Source organism: Ambystoma mexicanum, chromosome 9 (genome assembly GCF_040938575.1).
Source record: "Ambystoma mexicanum isolate Mex_15411 chromosome 9, UKY_AmexF1_1, whole genome shotgun sequence".
Taxonomy (NCBI): domain Eukaryota; kingdom Metazoa; phylum Chordata; class Amphibia; order Caudata; family Ambystomatidae; genus Ambystoma; species Ambystoma mexicanum.
The window spans coordinates 736415348-736435911 of NC_090931.1; the positions used below are offsets into that span (position 1 = coordinate 736415348).

Below are 20564 nucleotides of genomic sequence, written 5' to 3' on the forward strand. Positions count from 1 at the left end.
AGGAACTCGACTTTGGTGACATGGAAGGAGCATTTTTCAAGTTTGGCGTATAGCTGGTGTTGTCAGAGTTTTGCAAGGACGGAGCGAACGTGCCTGACATGGTCCTGTTTAGAAGAGGAGTACATCAAGATGTCGTCGATGTAAACTAGGGCACATATGTCGATCAATTCCCGTAGTACATCGTTCATGAAGTACTGGAACGCGGCGGGAGCATTGCAAAGCCCAAAGGGCATCACCTGATATTCGTACAGCCCATACTTAGTACGAAAGACAGTCTTCCATTCGTCACCTTTCTTTACACGCACGAGATGGTATGCCCCCCTGAGGTCCAATTTGGTGTCCATTTGGGCATCCTTGACTTGGTCCAGCAGTTCTGGGATAAGGGGTAGAGGATAATGGTTTTTAACTGTTACCTGGTTTAGTGCGCGGTATTCGATGCATGTTCTCAAGTCCCCCTCCTTCTTGGGTACGAAGAATAGGGGCGAGGCTGCCGGGGATTTGGACGGGCGGATAAAACCGTTTGCCAGGTATTGGTCCAGATATAATTTCAAGTGGAGATTTTCAGGTTCAGTGAGTGCATAAATTCGGCTACACGGAATTTGTGCACCAGGTACAAGGTCGATCTGACAGTCATATGGCCTGGGAGGGGGTAAGGTATTAGCATGTTCTTTTTGGAAAATGTTTGGAAATCGTGGTATTCGCTTGGTAGTGTACTTGTTACACCTAGTACCAACGCCTCTTTATCTTGGACAGGTGTCTCTGGGTCAGACGATGGCATTTCCACTTGGTAGCACGCATGAGCACACTCATTGGGGAAGGCAGATTTTTTGGCTCGCCTGTCGATGTTAGGATTGTGAGCCACCAACCACGGCATCCTTAAAATCACCCGGAACTGAGGGGCCTTGATAAGGTCGAAGGCAATGGCTTCCCGATGTCCGTCTTGGCACAGAAGGGTCAATTCTGCTGTGCGTTGAGTTACAGGACCAGAAGCTAACTCTGTGCCGTCAACAGTGGTGACCTTCTCAGTTGTCTTTTTCTGAGAGAGGGGAAGCCCCATCCTTGTTGCCAGGCCTTGGTCTATGTAGCCAACGGCTCCGCTGTCTATGTATACCTCCACAGCATGCATCCGAGACGGTTGTTGGTGACTGATCAAAATCGCAGGCAGGGCAAGGTGTGAGGTCTGTGGCTCTTTTCTTTCGCTCGATAAACGGACCTCTACGCTTGTCGGGCCTGGAAGTTTTCCGACCCTTTTTCTCCTCCTTCTTTCTCTGTAGCTCCAACTGTTCTCCTAGGGGGCTTTACCGGACATTCACTGAGGAAGTGACCTGATTTCCCGCAGTACAGGCATAATTGCTCTTGTCTCCTTTTGTCTCTTTCGGCCTTGGTTAATGGGCTACCTACCCCCCCAATTTGCATGGGTTCCGAAGTGTTTTCTGATGAACGCGGAATGTTCTCCTTTGAGCGTACATACACAGTGCGATTCTCCGTTCTGGCTCGATCTGTCCTTCGATCTTGCAGCCTGTGATCTAGCTGCACCACTAGGTTGATGAACTCTTCAGTCTTTTGGCGGGTTTACCACCTGAGCTAGGACTTCTTTCAATTCCCCCCGTAATCCTTGATGGAATAACGTCGTTCGTTTCTCCTCAGGCCACCCAGTTTCAACGACAAGTCTGTCAAAAGTGGTGATATATGTTAACAAATCTTGGCTGCCTTGGCAGAGGGACAGAAGTTCGTTATCCAGAGCTTGGCCCTGGGTATGTTGGACGAACAGCTTCTCCATCTCCTGTTGAAACCCCCTGAAATCCCGCAGGAGTGGGCCATCCTGGCTCACTAATGGTATGGACCAATCTGCGGCACTGCCACTCAGATATGACAGAACGAAGGCAACCCACGACTGTTCGTTAGGAAAGGCTCCGGGTCTACAAAGAAAATGGAGGTGGCACTGGTTCATGAATGCTGCATATTTTCTTGGATTCCTCGTAAAACCACCTGCACTGGATTGATGGATGTGGCTGGAACCGACGGAATACTTCCTGGCAACAGAGCCTGCCCTGCCTGTGTTTGGAGCAATTGTCTGGCTAATTCATCGGTGCAGTCCTTGGTGACCATCAACTCCCTCCTAAGGGCGTTGGCTTCTGCCCGGGCGGAGTGCATCTTGGCCCGTAATTCTCCCAGTAACTGGGCTAGTTGGTCAGTCTCTGATGTTTCCATGACGCCCAGGTGGATGTTTTTAATTGAGGCTTCGCGTTCTGTTACGCTCACCTGGTATCCACGGGGGCGCCACACGATACTTGATGGAGGTCTAATCGCTATCCCGGACCCCTCTCTGCTTAGTTATGTGCCAGACATTGGGTAGCACCTATAACAGGAGAATGGAGGGTTAAGATACTGGTTTTGTGATGGGTGAACTCCCACCTCCCTCTGGTCCAAATCCCCTCGCTTGGGGTTATTGCTCACCTTAGGTTTTTGTGGGTTGAACTCTGGTTGGTGCGGGCATCCGTGGACCTAGTTGCTTCACTGGTCTGTGTGCCCTTATGTCGGGTCCAGACTGGCTGTGACTACGACTCTGCTTTCTGTCTTCCAGGTGAGTTAAAATGTCTTTTCTGTCTTTATTCTGTCTCTTTCTTTCCTTCCGTTATGCTGACCTTGTTCCTTCTCCCTTGCAGGTTGCGGTGAAACCGGGAGATGGGCCAGGTAAGAGAAGCGCAGGATGCTGCCAGGACTCGCTGCTTGCCCAGGTAAGAATTTTTATTACTGCTGTCCTTGTTTCCCTACCTTTGCAGGTTGCGGCAAACTCCGGGGATGGGCGAGGTAAGCAAAGCGCAGGATGGATTCAATACCGGTTACTTCACAGGTAAGTGTTCTTGCTCGCTAATGCTGTTCTTGTTCTTCCAGGTTATTAATGGAATCCTGATCTAGGGGCTTCAGGATCGGGCCGCCGGAGAAGCAGATGAGCAGGAGCTGGACACGGTGAGCGTTACGCTGCAGAAGTGCAGAATAACGCGAATCGTGTTCTGCTGTTTGCGTGTGGTTTAAATAGCCCAGGTAAAGTAGTTCCAGGCCCAGCCACACCCAAAACACTAGACCGCATGGCTTGGTTCTAAAGAACTGAGCTGTGTAATAGGCCTCCATGTTGGATTAAGGTCCAAAACTGGTATTGCTTTATTCCTGATAATGAGCCTGGCGCCAAAGGCGCCAGGACTGACTCCCTGTATGTTTCTGATGGAGTTTTAAGGCGCTTGGGGCCAATGTGAAGGGCTTTAGCCCCACTGCTGCCAGGGGGCTGTTATACCTGGAGGGTCAGGGGCATTGATCATGACAGTGAACCTATCACATACATGGGGATGGGCGCTGTTAAATGAACAACAGGTGTGTCAAGTGACACAATACAAATTTGTATTTTCATCTTAAAAGAGCACAACCAATCCAGGCACGTGCTCTGCCAGAACGTGTCTCCCATCAAAAGAAAAGGCAGAGAGTCATCAAAAAAGCCAGATATAAAGTGCAAGTGCCTCTGTAAATTTAAGATCCAGGCTGGCGGGTCAATGAAAACTGGTGACAAAATTCTGCTAGATGTCACCACAAGTGCTAAGAAAGCAAGCCAGCAACTCCCCTCTCCTGGCAACAAGGACCAAACATCCACAAATACAACACAAAACTCTAATAACAGCCTTGTAAAAGCCTTAAATAGACAAATGTCCGCAAATATCATTCAATGCCTACTCAAACAAATAAGAACATTGGCAAAAAAATCCAAGATTATGAATTACAATCATGAGTTCGTTCACAGATAAACAATCACAGATAAGTGGTACTTCTTATCTATTACTTTAATAGATTAACTGTTAACTCTTCGTCCAAATTATGTCCATTCAGCTTCTTGGTGTTAAATTCAATAATCAATTTGGATTCCAACTGTCTCAGTTTTCTCTTTCTATTACCCAATCTCCTGTGTTCCGGGACATGTGCCAGAGCCCTGAATCTCAGTAGAGATGGATCAATACTGTGCACTTCTTCAAAATGGATAGCTAAAGAATAATTGGTATCTTTTTTCTTAATCACCCTATAATGTTGAAGAATTCTGACCTTAAGTGAACAAATGGTGGAGATTTTTCCAAAAGGGCAATAAATAGCACACACTGCAAACCTAGTTAGACAATAAATCCTCTAATTGATATACCACTTTTCCTCCATGTTATCACCACAACTCACAGTGGCAGAAGTTTCAGCTAATTCATATAGTTTGCACTTGTTACATTTGAAAAACCCCTTGTGAATATTAGTGGTCAACCAGTTGGCATTATCAAAGTTTTTGCACCGATAACTGGGTGCAATCAGCTGTTTTATTGATTTAGCTTCAGAAAATGTCATCTTGGGATAATCACCCACTATAGTTTTGACATCTGGGTCCAAACACTGTATAGGCCAATGTTTCTTCAAAATATCCCTAATGGGTTTAGATTGGGAGTGATAAACCTCACAGCATTGTATTATTTGTTCTTGTGCTTGGAGGAATCACATTTTAACAAGTCCATTCTTTTTTCTTTAATTTTGGCATAAGCTTTATCTATAGATTGACAGGTATACCCTCTGGGCAGGAAACGCGCCCCTACAATATTGGCTTCTATTTCAAAATCACTGTCAAAAGTACAATTGTGCTTGGCTCTTATCAATTCGCCAAATGGTATACTAATTGATAAGGGTTTTGGGATGGTGACTCTTGGCATGCAACACAGAGTTAGAAGAAGTTTCTTTTCTAAACAATCTACTATTAAGCTTACCATCTGCTACAAAAATCACCTCTAGAAACACCAATTCCATACTGCTGACTGTCATGGTTAAGTGTAAATTCATCACATTCTGATTCAACTGCTGGCTGTAAAGTTTCAAAGAATCTTCAGTACCTTTTCAAATAAGAAACAAATCATCGATAAAACATACCAACAAATCAAGTGTATATATATTCTTTGTCTTTATAATAAATTTCGATGAACTGTATTTTTTCTTTATTGTATTTTTCTTTTAATAACAACACTTGATGAATTGTATGTAGAACTTGTAAAACAATTTTGTTTTTTGCATTATTATATTATGTTGGATTTATGTGCAAATGAAAACCATAACACAATAAAATTATAACAATTTAATGAATTCCGAAATTCCACAGAACTGCTGATGGCTCACATTTTCCCTCAGCACATTCTCCTCAGGATGGGCTATATTTATTCCATGATAACTACAGATTCACACTAATGCAACGTGTTTTTTTAGAATAAAACTTTATTTTGAACCAATATTACCAAAAGGACTCTACTGCAAAACCTGAGTCCACAAACTTAAAGAAGACTACCTAAGGTTGACTTTTGTATCATTCTGTAAAATATAATATTGTAATTTGTATATATTTGGTTATTTTCTCACCATTGTAACATTTAGCTATTCTGCAATGATGCAGGAATGTTTACAAGTTCACCCTAGGACAGCTTCAAAGCCTGTTACCGGGCCCTCAATGCTTACTCTGTCACAAAACTATTAAGCTCCTCACAGTCTCGTTTTCATATTTACATAGGGCACAAAGTACAAGTTTACAGGATTGAACAATTGTAAGATTATTTGCATTTATTAGAGTATATGTGAACAATTACTGTTTAATGCTGTGAATTTAGGTTTCTAGCAGCCATCATGAATCAAATCAGAAGCTTGTCTCCAGTTGAATGAAATAGCTAGAATGTCTCTACACTTTTTAAGAAACAAATATGTTTTACGCCAACCTAGATAGCATGTTGCCATGCATTTATTGTTTATATAAATTCAGTTTGAAGACACATGCTTAATTTGGTTTTAAATTGTGATTGTGCGCTTAACAGTGTATGTTTAAAAAAGGACAAGCTATTGATGGATAATGCATTAAGAAGACACATCTGTACCCTATATTTCACTTGAAAACAAGTGTACTCCATAAAAAGGCCATTTTAGCAGAGGAAAATGTTATTCTAGAACGCCTTAAAAGCTGGGAAGGGCATTAACAAGCTGAGAGGAAATCAGCAAGGAACATAGACTTTGCACTGACTGAAGATGCTACAAAATTAGAAAAAAACCAAACATTAAAAATTACAGCAATAAGCGAGTTAAAAAAAAAAAAATAAAATGAATTGTACAAACCAAATTGTATAAAATCTTTCATAGCTTCTTCTAGCATATTCCGCTACTTTGAAAGCAGAAAAGTCGATATCAGGGCATGGACGAAAACCTTTACAAATACACTGTTATATGGATTCTGATTGTAATGCTTGCCAGGGTTATCACAAAGCGCTTCAGAAAGTTTTCTTTCTAACATCTGCCTCAGCATACACAATAGCACAGTGTCACTGCTTTGTATAAAATGTGCATTGTTGAGAGCCTGTATAAATAACATAATTGAGAGAAGAAGAAACAACTATTTGCCCTTTTTCAAGATCTGTGTTTTATACTATGCATAACAATGTCTTCCTAGCTTGCTCCCCTCTTTGGATTTCTGTTTTGACTGTTTAAATTTGAATGTGTAATAGAACAAAATGTTCAGATGACACTTAAGGGTAGCTCTGTGCATGAGCATAACATGAAAGGAACACGTTACGTTATCATTTTATAGTTACAAGATAGTTCATTCGGGTTCCCTTAACATTGGAAGTTTGTTCGAACTAATGATGTGCAACATAAATAAAAGAATATAATATAATCTGTGTAATTTATTAATGTGTCCTTCTTTTCTTTTTTCTAGATGATAAGGTTAAGACTGAACGTGAATTGCCTCCATTTATGTTGGGACCCGATTTTATATGCGAACATTTCCATTATCCACAAAATGAGTATTTTCATGTGCATGGAGGTATTGAGATTGACATTGGCACTCCTTCACTTGAGGATGTTTCAGAAGAGATCAAGGTCAGAATAACCTTTCAGTTTCAGTGATTTCGGGCCATATTTGTATGTGGTACAATTAGAATTTTTTTTATAACACGCTTAACACCAAAGAGGTTCCTAAGTGCAGACCCGGAATTCAAACCTGTGTTGCTCTGCGTCGTCTTGCTTCTGTAAGGGAGGCATGGTAACACAAGCAGACACTGACACAAAAGTTGCAAGTTTCAAAACCCTTATTTTTAAATTCAAGGGATTTGAAAAAACTCCTGTCTGACCCTATAACTAAAATGGGAGTAATCTCTACCATCAAATAATAAGAAATAGTCATAGTCAGTGTTAGTCAAACAATAAAGGCCTATAATAACAAAAACCTAATGCCTGCCTTCACTCCAATACACTCTAATGTAATATAGGGGTATATATCTACAAAAGGAAAAATCAGTGATGAAACGAAATGTCAGAATGGCAATGTAAATTAGTATTAATTCTCGTCCCCACATTGTACAGCATTGGGTTAGGTGGAACACTTGATGGGTGAATACACGTTTTGGCTTGCAAACACAGTTGGGCGGCTGGCTCTGCCCTCCAGAGCCTTCTTGGCCCTTCAAGTCTGAGTCACAAGTTCACAGGTTTAACATCTCGGGTTCCTCTCACCCAAGTCCAGGTCATCCTTCAAGCTTCTACAATGTTTCTGCAAAGCAGTTTCTAAGTATAGTATTTGATGACAGTTCCCCTTCGACCCTCCTTTCTTTCTTTATTTCCACTTTACATATTTCCCTTCAGTTCCAATCTCTTTTAGGAAAATGTACTTGTTACGTATGACTTGCTTTTCAAACCGGTCTGCCTCATTCGGGCTCAGAGCCTCAGACCCTTCTTTTACTTTCACACACAGGTCTCCATCGGTCAGGCTTTAACCCTCCTATTGCTTTCAGACATGGGTCTCCCTCGGTCGGGCTCGGACCCTTCTCTTGCTTTTCACACAGGTCTTCCTCAGTTGGGCTTGGAACCCTCTTTTCGTTCTCGTGCCACTCTGCTACTTTGTATTCCGTATTCACAGTTCTTAACAATGGATTCACTTTCTCTCGCAGCTTATCGGTGCTCGCGTAACCTTCATCCCTCCGATACTGTTGCAAGCATTTCAATTAAACACAGACCAGGCTTTCTTTGCTTCCTTCAACTCACTGGTCGTGTTAAGATGCTTTCTGTCTTTCGCGCCTTTGATATAGGAGTCAAGGTTGTTACCACTGCCAATTCTGTGCCTCCCCAACTCTGCCGTTCACCCGGGAGGGTGGCCCGAAACCTTGGAGCACTCAGAAGACTCGTTCTCCCTTCCAGCTCAGCTGTCGTGCGCAATCCTTACGGCCTTTTGGAAATAATGATCTCTCGCCGGGGGCCGGGGGAGGTCTCTGGCTTCCTGCCCCTTCGGACTTACCCCTCGGTTTGTCTCTCTCTTTCACCTGATTCGCCATAGCCATGGACGGACTGCTCCTTCTTGTGCACGCCTTGCTCAAAGTGTGTCTCAGTGTTCCACCTTTTAACCATGTGGAGAGTTAATAGGTATTAGGTGTATGTGATTAAAGTCAAGTGCCTGACCCTGCCTTGTTAGGGATAATTCTCCTTCTAGGGCTAATTTCCCTCACCTAGTGAGTCCCCCAGCAGCTTTGCTGGATTTCTGGAGTTTATTTTTTCCACCTGGTAAGAGTATACATCCTTTTTCCACTCTTACATGTGTTTTGGCCTATGTGTTTACTCATTGTGTGATCTTGGGCACTGGAGCACACCACTCCAGGTGCCCCTGTTCTTGTACGGGTTACACAGCACCTTTAGGTGTAGTAACCCAGGGTTGTTTTTAAGACTTCCCTCTGACTCCATTTCACTGGGGCTGACTACTGTCCACCAGAGAAAGGTAAAGTTGCCATTTACTTTACATAGTCATTTTTACCACAGACCCAGTACACCCCATCTTACATGGAGTACTGGAAAGGGCTAACCTATACCCCTTTTCTGTCTGTACCTCCCTGAGCATGGTTTTGCTCTTTTAACATTTAGACTTGGCTGGTGGCAGTGGTATCTACCCTAACTTTCTACCGCGATTATATTAGATAAACGTGGTACTGTTCTTGGCTATTATATTAGCCTCGAACATAAACCCGCTTGACCAAATCGTCTTTCTTTTGGCTCCGGTTGGGTTTATTCGCCATTTCTTTTTGTTAAAGTCCTTCTTGTGTTTTACTTTGCGCGGCAAACTAGGTTTGCCTTCTTTGTTCACTGTCTTTTGGCGGCCTTCTGCAGAGAAGCCCTCCTCTTGGCGCCTAGGTGTCTAGGTAGACTGAATGTGGGGAAGGGGTGTAGTCACCCCCTGCACAGGGTATCCTAGGAAACCCAAGTCGCACTTTGCCATGATTGGCTGAGGTGGTTGTCCCGGCTGGACAACCCCCCTGCTGCGTGATTGACAGCCAGGCTGTGTGAATGGGGGTTTTGCGCATAAAAGGTAGGTCTCTTGGGCTAGAAGTCAGAGTCGCCTCTGGAACTACAAGGAACCCAAGAGAAGCGGAGAGAACGACGACTGCTGCAACTACCCCGTCCCGGTGAAGCCCTGCTGCAGTCCTGAGCTATCTTCCCTTCAACGACTAAGAGGAGATCCAATCCGGAGTCTTCTTCCCTTGAGCCTGGTGGGGATAACCAGCTCATCTTCTTCAGCCAGAGAACTCCGACGTGGTTGAAATCGCTGCACACTGCTGTAGTGGTCCGGATAGCCACCTGCTGAGCCTCTCCTGTTTATAAGGAGCACACCTTTTTCGTTGTTGCTGCTGCCGGCTTCATCCCTGTGTGGTGCAGACCCCCTTCAGACGTCCTCCTTCACAACGAACCTCCAGGAATCGTGGGTCTGTGGGAAACCAACAGGAACAACTGCCAGGGCATCAGCTGCATCGTTGGAATAAGGTACTGTGCTCTACTCGAGGAAACTGGGTGAATCCCTTTTCTTCATCCTCAAGGCTCGTCCTTGTCTTCCCTCCTTCTTATAACTTTTGCTTCCGAACATTGACAATATCCAAGTACTTTTGGGCTACGCTGAATCGTGAACTGTCTAACGGTGTGATCTTTGGCACAGGTCTCCGGTGTCACTTAAACCTGGCTCCGACCCTTTGACTTTTGAACTCCTGTTTCTGAGTGTTTCTCGATACTGTTTGCCTAACTTAAATATTGCCTGTGATTTTTGCCTCCAACTCCCTCTGGGTATCTCAGGTGCTAAGTGTGCTTTTCCCCCGGTAGCATTTCATGTCTCGGATACGCGTTTATTGAGTAGACCGAACTGTCAAAAAGTGATCGCAACCGTATCCGCGGTATCGTGTTTTGTTCATAACACCGGTTCATTCAAACACAGGGTACTTACCTTGAGACATACTGTACAAAGTGAATTGGTTAGTTGTAGCATATTTAACATGTGGTTTTGTTTAAAGTTTAATAGAGGTGTTGTGTTTATAACTGATGGTTTAAAGAAATGTACTTATATTTTTTACCGGAAACCTTGAGTCAGTGTTTGCTTGAATCACAGTAATTGTGGTCCCTTTGTGTAATCTCTGCTACTGCTCATATACTCTTGAGATAAGCCTGGCTGCTCTGCTACTGCTAGCACTATAACTTAGTAGTACAGACTTGTACCAAAGGTAAACTTGTATTGCCACCTGTAGTCTTAATTGTGTGTAGGGGTCCCTAAGGGCACCGCACAGGATTCTGCCTAACAGGCCTGATCTTGTTAGAGGGACATGTCCAATGTATTGCATGGGTGGTAATCCTTATAGCCTCAGACCTCTTCTTCCTCGGATCAGTGTTTGTGTAGGAAAGGGGTGGATCTGGGAATTTGGAGTATCCCATTAAATAGGATTGGATGGGAGTATTGGAAAGGGGGGATACCGTGTCTCGCCATCGGGTGTCCCTCCCCGAGGACCCCTCACTCAGGTGATCCTCCCACACTTGTCCAACCCCAGGCTCTGGATCCAAAGGCAATGGCTCTGCCCTAGCCAACTGAGAAAGGGATCCCTGGAGTCTGGGCATTGAAACACCCTCTGGTTTTTCACACTTGCAAGATGAGCGCGTTGCTACTGAGCTATACTATCCATGCCAATCATAAATTAGAAATCAATTTACCAAGAAATTATTCATATTTCATCAGTTCCTCGTAGAAATGTAATGCCCCATTTTGCCACATCCAACTGAAACAGAGTACAATTCTATGGCAAGACAGAAGGCAGGCATTACGCTTTCTGTTTCTTTAATATTGAAATCTCAAGCAGGATGAATTGAAACAAAATTACTGAAGACCACAAGCAAACATATTTCCCATAATGCCTTGGGAATTCCACTATTTCCAACAGTCTTAACATGTGACCCTCTACTCCCATCAGAGCCATCTGTACATATAAAGTTCTTTCTCCTGTTGTCATCATTTTTTTCTTTCTCAAGCAGTAGACAAGTACTTTGTTTATTGTTCTCTCTGTTTATCAGATAACATTTTTTGACTGAAGGTAAATTGTTTGCTTACAATGGTAATGATTTAATGTTTACACACTGCTAACGCAGGGGAGGAAGTATGACGGCCACTTCACAGTTTACTATCAGCAACGGGTGAGTAACTGGTATTACCATCCGGCGCAGCATGGTCTACTGCCACTAAGCCAGCAAGCTTAACGGTCATTTCCTTGCAAACACCCACTTGGTGGTGCACTCAGCGTGGAACAGTAGATAACTGCCTTTGGACACCAAATACCCAGGAAGGGGAGCTTGCAGTGCCAACCAAGTCATTCAAGCAGCACAGTACTCTGGTGACCCACGGTGGAACTGCATTCTCCCGCAGCCATGCAGGTACCTCCTCTCCGCTCTGCTACAGCTTCAACTTTCAGGATTGGAGAATCTGTGGGTAACCTCTCACAGATTCAGTCGTAGGGAAGAAAGGAGCACTAGTCCTTACACATACCAGCATTACGCACTTGTCAACAACCCAACTAGTTGTCAGAGTAGCTAGCCAGATGGGCGCATTCTACAGGAAGCAAGTGGCTCAGATAATATCCCAGTCCGAGTATCATGGAGCACTTAGTGGCTTATCTAAACTTGGGAATGCACAGACGTTCCACATGAGTCCTGGGTACAAACATATGACAGGAGCCTAGATGGTGTACTCCAATCTGGAATGGTCCAATGAGGAGGGCAAGACATCTTGCTGGCAGCACGCTTTAAGAGAGTTTTGGGATCTTCGGCTGAAACCACCATTAAAAAGGCAGTGACAGAGATGTTGGCTGTCATTTAGCTGACTTTGATGATTTTGGAGCGCATCTAAGAGGGGACAATGCTCCTATGAGGATACGCAATTCAAAAGTTCATTCCAGTGGGGGGGGGGTATACACGCCTAAAAGAGGTCAAAGACCTATATGACCCTCCTCCAGGCATTGATTGGAGACCTATCTCAGTGATTTCTGGCATATCAGACACTGATGGGCTGAGAGAGGCCTATCTTAAAAAAGGGTGTGAGGTAACAGGGCTCAGACTTTTATGCCCAGAGGAAGACCAATTGGGCCAAGAAGACAAAGTCTTACCCATTTTTATCCAGGGGAAGGACACAGATGATTCTCTTGACCCTTCAGATTAGGGTCTGGCAGACCACAAGAGTGGTCAACAGATGTAGATGTTTGTACATACACGTTATACAGAGGCAGCTGAGATACAGGAGGTCATATTTGACCCGATACAGTCCAACTGGGTCCCGTCACCTAGGGTGAAGATTACCTTAATGCAAGATTCCAAAATGCAATGGATACAAAGGTGAGAAACCTCCTTAGAGCACAGTGCCTATAGCCAGAAATTGATGGAAAAGTATCAATCTGGGGACAGATGCACACATATATTTTTGGAAAGACCATATAAGACCCCAGGAATTGGGACTGATAGAGCCTGGCGCTCATGTCAGTATAAACCTCAGGGATCTCAGGCCAAAATATTGAATCTCACAGGAAGGGCTATTGAGACTGGAGTGCCCATACACTCCCCAGTGTGTTGGCTGGATGTCTGCAGAGTTCTCGTTTCCTGGGAATGAGAATTGCCTGTCCCATCAGAGAGGAGAAAATATGTTATAAATATCAATGCTAAACTTGGTGAGCTGTCCTCAACAGATGCAGGCCTGCCATTGCTCCCCTTTCCGACCCCTCCGCCAAGGACATGTGCAGGTTTGTGGAAATGCACAGCACTTGAGAAGGCACACTCATCTATGAAGGGGATATTCTTCAGCATTGTTTTCTCCAAGGCTGGGAGAGCCATGGCCTACTCTGCCGGCTGCTATGCAATAGATCGAAGATCCTAGACAAACAGATCCTCATTTCAGTACTGACAAGACCAGAAAGGTGACATGCTCTTTCAAGGCAGAAGGTGGTCACGCCTGGAGACAGTTATTGCCAAAGGTGGGTGAAACAAGCGCAGTTTAAGTACCGCCACTTGGTATACGACAGCACTATTTTTTCAAGCATTGGATGCGCTATAAGGTGTTGCCTGGGAATGGTAGACAGTAAGAGGGTTTTGCAAATAATTTTTCACCGAACCCTACTAACTGTGTCCTCTGGTTTCTACCAGAAGGTGTCTCACCCGCTAGTCCCCGGGGATCTGTCATCCAGGTTTCCAGGACACAGCCATCGCTTTTGGATCCAGTTCCTGGAGGTGGACCAGTGCGGGAGGATCACCTGGATGAGGGGTCTCCCGGCAATGGGAGTGGGACACCGGACGGTGAGACGCGGTATCCCCTTCCCTGGAACACCTTTTTCCCATCCTACCAGGTAGGATACTTAGGAACTCAAACCTCTCTCCCCCTTTCCCAACACGAACACTTTCTCACGGACAGCTCAGTGTGAGTTAAGACGGACTAACACCAGAGCTGTATACCTGGCATGTCCCACACAAGGATCAGGCAGAGTCAGGCAATTACTGATAATTACACACACCTGACTTCCATCACATTTCCCACACATGGATAAAAGGCGGAGCACGAAAGCACACTCTGAGCAAGGCAAAACACACGAGGAAGCAGCAGTTCCAAGATGGCAGTTTAATACAAGGAGAAAGACGGCAAGACCAGAGAGGGTTGCAAGGAGGGAAGTGCCCTTGACCTTTTCAGAGAAAAACACTACTTTCACGACCCCTCGAGAATAAGAAACTTAAGACTGGGAAGTAAAGTTGAAGAAAAGTGCATTGTGTGTCAAAGGTACCCAGGGCTCTCCCGCATCGATAGCCGAGGCGGGGAGGAGCGATTGCCACTGCTGTACTGTCCTTGGCTTCTACTACAAAGCAGCGCCAGTAATGTCAGCACAGCCGGTGAGTCAGGGAGACTGATAGCAGACCGGTCTGTGTTAGAACCAAGGTTGCAAGCGGCAACATTGTATGAAGAAATCTGCAAAGAACAGAGTGTGAGGCGTATGTGATAAGCGATGCAAATATAATTGAATATCCAAGGAGTGACCTGAACTTTTGAAAGCAAGATAGATACCATATACAGAGTGGTCCGGCACCACATAGGTGCGCATTCAAAGGTCTCTGCTAGGTATCAAACTGCGAGTGTATAATTGTGGTCTATGAAATCAAAGTGGTCCTGCAACGGGTTAAGCAAAACCCTGTGCATATTCGAAAGTCTTCGATAGCAAATTCAAACTGCAATTGGTCCGAGCCCAGCTGAGGGAGACTAATTGTGTAAAAGGGATCTGAGCCCGGCTGCGGGGGATCTGGGGTGAACTGCGAGTCACCCGAGAAAAGATATTCTTTCTATAAGCATTGGAGAAGAGGATCTGAACCCAGAAGAGGGGGATCCAAACCAAAGAATGTGGTATAAAAAGGATCTGAGCCCGGCTTAGGGGGATCCAGGGTGAAGAGTTACTCACCTGACTTGAGTATTTGTAAAGGAACTTTTCATTTGTTTTGATACATCGGGCCCTCTGAATCAAGAGACTTTGATAACTTAAGAGACTTAGGCACAGAAGGCCCTGATGTTGGTAATGTAACTGTGTTGAAGTAGCCCAATAGTGTGCTATGCTCGAGTGAACCGCCTTGTCTCCTGCTGAAAACGTGGGGAAGGGAGGCCAAAGACCTGCACATCCTGACTTATCATTTCTTTTTCATGAACATTACCCCACACTATTTGTATTTACAGTAAGGATTGGGAATAGTAATTTTTTGCATAGGCCCTTTTATTGCGACAAGACTCCACTGGGACTGCGTTATTATTATTTGATGGTCATAGCTTGCTCCTATCTGTAGATTTAGGATTAGATAGGCGTTTATAACACCCTTGAAGTGTGGTCAGTTGTGTCTGTCTTACTTTGATACCATGCCTTCCTTACATAACACAGAGAACCGATGCCTTTCAGGAATTTAGTGAATTATGGACAAAGATAAATGCAATTTGCCACTTCCCACCCACAAAGGGTTTTTTAGCAACCTCTTTCTAGTGAAGAAGAATGGGCAGTTCAGGTGAAAGAATTAAAAAATAGTATGTATAATATATCATCATCATTTTAAGATGAAGAACATTTATATTCTCAGCCACGTCCTTCTTTCAATGAATTGGCTCTCTTTCAATGAATTGGCTCACCCATCTGAACCTACAATATGTTTACTTAGCAATAACGTTTTTCTGCCCACATTGACCCTTCCTGCTGTTCTAATGGGAAGGTCAGTATTAGGAATTTGAGAGTTTGCCCTGCAGGCTTTTATCAGCACCTTACTGCTATACAAAACCGATGAAACCTGTGGTAGCAGCCCTCACAGATAGAGAGATCTGGCGTATCATTTATCTAGAAAACATGATTCTGATGTCAAAAGACGAATCTACACACTGCCAACAGGCAGAAGTAAAAATAAAATGTCCCCCCAGAAATGGTTCTCAGTGAAATCAGACTCCGGTAATTGCAAACAATAGTAATCCCCACAAAACAAACACTTGTAAACTTTTCTAAACTGTAAACACCCCCTCAATCCCCCACCCTCCTTTTTCCCGAGCGCCTCTCTAATTCCGAAAGACGCATATCAAATTGACTCTCAAGAAGATCAACCAAGTTTTGGTTGGCTTCCAGAGCTTGAACTCGGTAATCCACAGCATCCACCTTTTTGTCCAATGAGTCTAGTCTTTTGCCAATGTCAGCCCTGAATCCCCTGATCTCCTCCAACAGAGCCGCCATGGCTCTACTCATTGATTGGGCATCCATATTTTCCGATTGACTTGTAACAGACATGGTGTGGATACCCCCAGACGACGTTGGCAAGTGATGAAAACTTTCCAGAGCGCAATTACTACCATTAGAAATTGATTCACCTTATCTCTTCTCACCTATTATATGCGTGACAGCAGTGGATTATAGGTATGTTTACCTTTCTCCTTTTCAGTTACGTCATGAATCAATTGATTATTGACCCCAATGTGACATTTTTACCAATGTCATTTATCTTTCATTAGACCATTATATTGAATGTTGAAAGAACAAGGGTAAGCTTACATGTTGGGACCTCTGTGCCCTCTAAGGACAATTCAATATTAATGACACACTATGGCCACATTATGTATGTTAACCTTACTTAAACTATCGGCTTAATTCATACTCTGGTTCTGTAGCCATCACAGACACCACCCATGACCCTATCCATCATCTTGGTATGGTGACACATCATGGCCACGTTACGCATGTTAACTTAACACAGATTATTTGATGGACTTATACTTTGGTTCTTTTGCCATTACAGGCACTACCCATGATTCTATTCCCCATCTTGGTATGGTGATTTTTCTATATCACGGAGGCTTTATGACAAATGAGGGTATGCACCTAACCATCACTCAATGAACACCAGCTGTCTAATTCAGCAATGTCTTTAATCACAATTACTATATTGTACTTTCATTCTCCCTGTGTCCGTTGCCCACTTTTACCCTGAACCTACAAACTGGTATGTGACATTTCATAATATACTCATGTTTTGTTTATGCTTTTGTCGGATTGACTGATCAATGATATTATTTTAATTTTTCTGTTATGGTTTTTCATTGTCTCGTATGCTCTTCTTGTTATTATGATTTAACATATGCTATTTCTTTTTTGTCATCACCATTCCCATTTTTATTTGTTAGCTATATTTGGTTATCTCTACATTATTAAGTACAGCCTTGAGAGTGACCAGGGTAGTCGAAACACGTGTCGGCTGATCACTAAAAGAATAAATTGCCTTTTTTTGTTACGAAACACATTTGCTATTGAGCAATCTGGATTAATTTTCTAGAATTTTTATCAACCTAGTACAGGCGTTGTGCGAGTCAACACTTCCCATTTAATTGGATCGTATTACTTTATCGGGGCCCTGTGTGGGTGGGCTTTGTGGATGGTAGAATGCTGCTTGCCTTACAATCCCAGTTAAACTAAAGGTGGTAAAGTTAGCCCACAAGTGTATGTGTCGAACCTTCTACCCATTCAAAGCTGGTGATTATTTCTCTTGGCTCCTCCCGTCTACATAGCTAGGCTAGCAGTCTCCCTGGCTTGTCCCAGTCTGCATGCATCTTTTGGTGCAATTCTAGCAATCCTGCCTCCCCCATGCCCGCCCCTGCTATTATGCTTCCCTCCCGCGCTAGGGATCTATGTATGTCCACCTCAGGCCACGCATTTTGCCTATCGCTGCCCCCCTTATAACAACCTTAAAGGTTTCCCACAGTGCTCCTACCTTTGCTACGCTACCTTTGTTGGTATCAAAGTACTCTACTATTTTATCTTCCAGGTGGGCTCTAAAGGTGTTGTTGTGTAGGGCTTCAGCTCTCTGTCCCCATGTGGTATCAGCACTCTCTGCGCTGTCACCCGCCAGGTTGCCTTTAGCGGTGCATGATCCGACAGCACCCTAGCCTTGTATTCTCCCAGGGTTTCCTCTCCTGTTAAAATATAATCTATTTGAGTGTACATTCCGTGTGGGGCAGAGTAGTGTGATTTCCCCTGCATCCCACCATGCTCCTCCTTCCAAACGTCTACCAGCAGTAGGGCTGCCAGTGTTTTAGCCGGTGACACAGGCTTATCATGTTTCTTGTCAGATCTGTCTAGTTTAGGGTTTAATGTGTGTTAGGCAGAAACCTGTGCAGTTCCCTCTGGGACCACTGCAAAAGATTTAGGACTACAGGTGTTTGGCAGTAAACCCACTTGGTAGCAGCCTGTACCACACAGATTCACTTGGTAGCTGTGGCTGAGCAGTCAGACTTCCCTCAAGAAGAGTTAGGCAGTATACAGAGTATTCACAATAGGTCAAAAGAACACAGTAGAACAAGTAAACACTGACCAGGGCTTGGTGTAAAAGAGAGATAATTATTTATTTAAAACCACATCTAGAAAAACACACAGGCACTAATAGTAAGCAATTCAAAAACATGGTCACTAAAAGATATACACTCCCTTAAAAGAATATTAGACAAGTCTTAAGTAAAGCCCCACTTATTTTCAGACAGCGGTGAGCGCTTAATGTAGATGGCACTCTAATAATTCGTTTTAAAAAGGGAGAGAAAAGCAGAGAATCAAATGAAACAGATCCCAACACTTTTTCACGAACACAACAAGAGAGGAAGGCAAAGTAACACCGTGAATTCAGAGTCAGTAGGACGGACCCGCTTTAAGAGGATCAAAACGAAATGTGTTCAAGGTCACACGGTTGCAGTGCACAAAAGTCTTGTAACGGTTCAAAAAGGAGTTGGACCAAAGAAAGGGACCAGTTAGAGGGTCAAGGCGGCCAGCCCAGTCCAGAAGGTTAAGGGGTTATTATTACCTTGTAGCAATCTTTAGAAAGGGAGGCCTGGCGGACACGGTACCTTAAAGTGGTGAGAATACTCCAGCGGGGGCAGTTGTTCCTGGCAGCGGGTGCAAGTCGGTGCTTCGTCCGGGAGAAGAGAGGATCTCGTCGGGGAGGAAGACAGGAGTCCGTTGCACTGCCAGGGAAGAAACCAGCCGCAGAGTTTCTCAGGTACAAGGAGCGGTCCGTTGGTTCGTGGTCCAGTGGTAAGTGGCTATCCGGCTGCCGGGGTGCTTGGCACGGGCAATTCGACCACAGACCGGTCTGGGTTGCGAAGAGAAGAAGGTAAACTGGTTGTGCCCACCAGTCAGGGGAAGAAGCCTCTCCAGCCGGGAGATCTTCTCTGTCGTCGGGAAGTGGTGAGTCGGTTCCGCAGGGCTCAACCGGTGGTGTCGTCATGGCAGGTCGGCTCAGCTTCTCCCTCGTCGGATTCTCAGGTCCTGTGGCGAGTTCTGAAGTTCCAGTCCCCAAAGCCCTGCTTTTATGCAGCATACCCCCATTAACTCAGCCTAGCTGTCAATCAAACATGCTAAGTGGCGAGCCGGCCGGCTCACCACTTGGGCCAGTCACACAAGAGTGCGAATTGAGTTACCAAGGTAACTCAGTCCAGGGTGCCTAAACCCCCTCCCACACCCCCTGTGGTACCCAGACAGAGTGGCACCACTTTTGGAGGCTTCTGTGGAGAAGCCCACCAAAAAGTGGAACAAAGGGCTAGACTTGGGTTGGAGTCACAGAAGAGAACACAAACGCCATTTTAGAATCGAGTCCTGGCAAAAAATACCAACCGGCGAATTAATATTAATTAAATAAACCAGCAGGATGTTCGAGGCTATGAGAATTGAATAATTAAAGTTGTTAGCCTCGAACAATGGGAAAATCCCATAGGCAAATATTTGCGGTTGAATATAAAAAGTAGTATCCACTGCCACCAGCCAAAACTCGATCAGGAGGGACGAAGACGTGCCCACTCGACTGACAGACCTCGGGGCAATCGAATTGCCCCGACCAGTACGTCCACAATATGATGGTTTGTACTGGTTTCTGTCAATAATTTGGGACTAGTAAAGCCAATGGTGACTTTACATGCCCTGGGAGACAGTAGCCAGTCCCCGGGTATGGAGTCTATGGTGGGGTCACTATGACACCCCTGTGTTACTGCACGGAGGGTGCTGTGTAACACACATAGTACAAACACATGAGACCCTATCGAGTAAAGGACCCCATATCCCATAAAACACATTAACAGTCAAAGGAACACCATAAATCATGTCCAAGAGTGGGAGAAAAAGAGTCTCACTCTTGGCAGGAGAAAAAAACAAACTCCAGAAATCCAGCAAAGCTGCTGGGGGACTCACTAGGTTAGGAAATTCAGCCTAAAGAGAGAATTCTCCCTAAAAATGTGCAATTGAAGTCACCTCCCCACACCCACGTCGCCCCTCTGTAGGTTGCCAGCTTCGGGTAGAGTGACCTAAAGAATGCTATCGCGTCATGATTTGGAGCGCAAGTGTTTATGAAACACGCCTCCCTGTGTTCTAGCAGGGCGTGCACCATCCTACCGTCCTCGTCCTTTTTTAATTCTAGCAGCTGGAAAGGGACTGAGGGGGCTATCCACACTAGGACCCCCATAGCGTATGCTGAGAATGTTGAGCCATACAGCTTCCCTCCCCATTTCCTAGCCATTATAGCCTGCTTGTCCGCCGTGAGGTGCGTCTCTTGCAAGAACGCTATTTGTATTCCCATTCTTTGCAAATATTTATGTACCCGTAGCCTCTTTATGTAGTTGTTCAGTCCCCTAACGTTACAAGTGAGTATTCCCAGGCGTT

General features: G+C 44.6%; 1 protein-coding gene across 2 annotated transcripts in view; it reads left to right on the forward strand.

The window, feature by feature from the left end:
- ANKAR (ankyrin and armadillo repeat containing) overlaps window positions 1-20564 on the forward strand; it is a 1891262-nt gene that overhangs the window by 247526 nt on the left and 1623172 nt on the right. For both annotated transcript variants that reach the window (XM_069615641.1, XM_069615642.1), the window contains exon 4: window positions 6761-6924. In XM_069615641.1, coding sequence (XP_069471742.1) covers window positions 6761-6924 — 164 coding nt within the window. The remainder of the gene's footprint in view (window positions 1-6760; window positions 6925-20564) is intronic.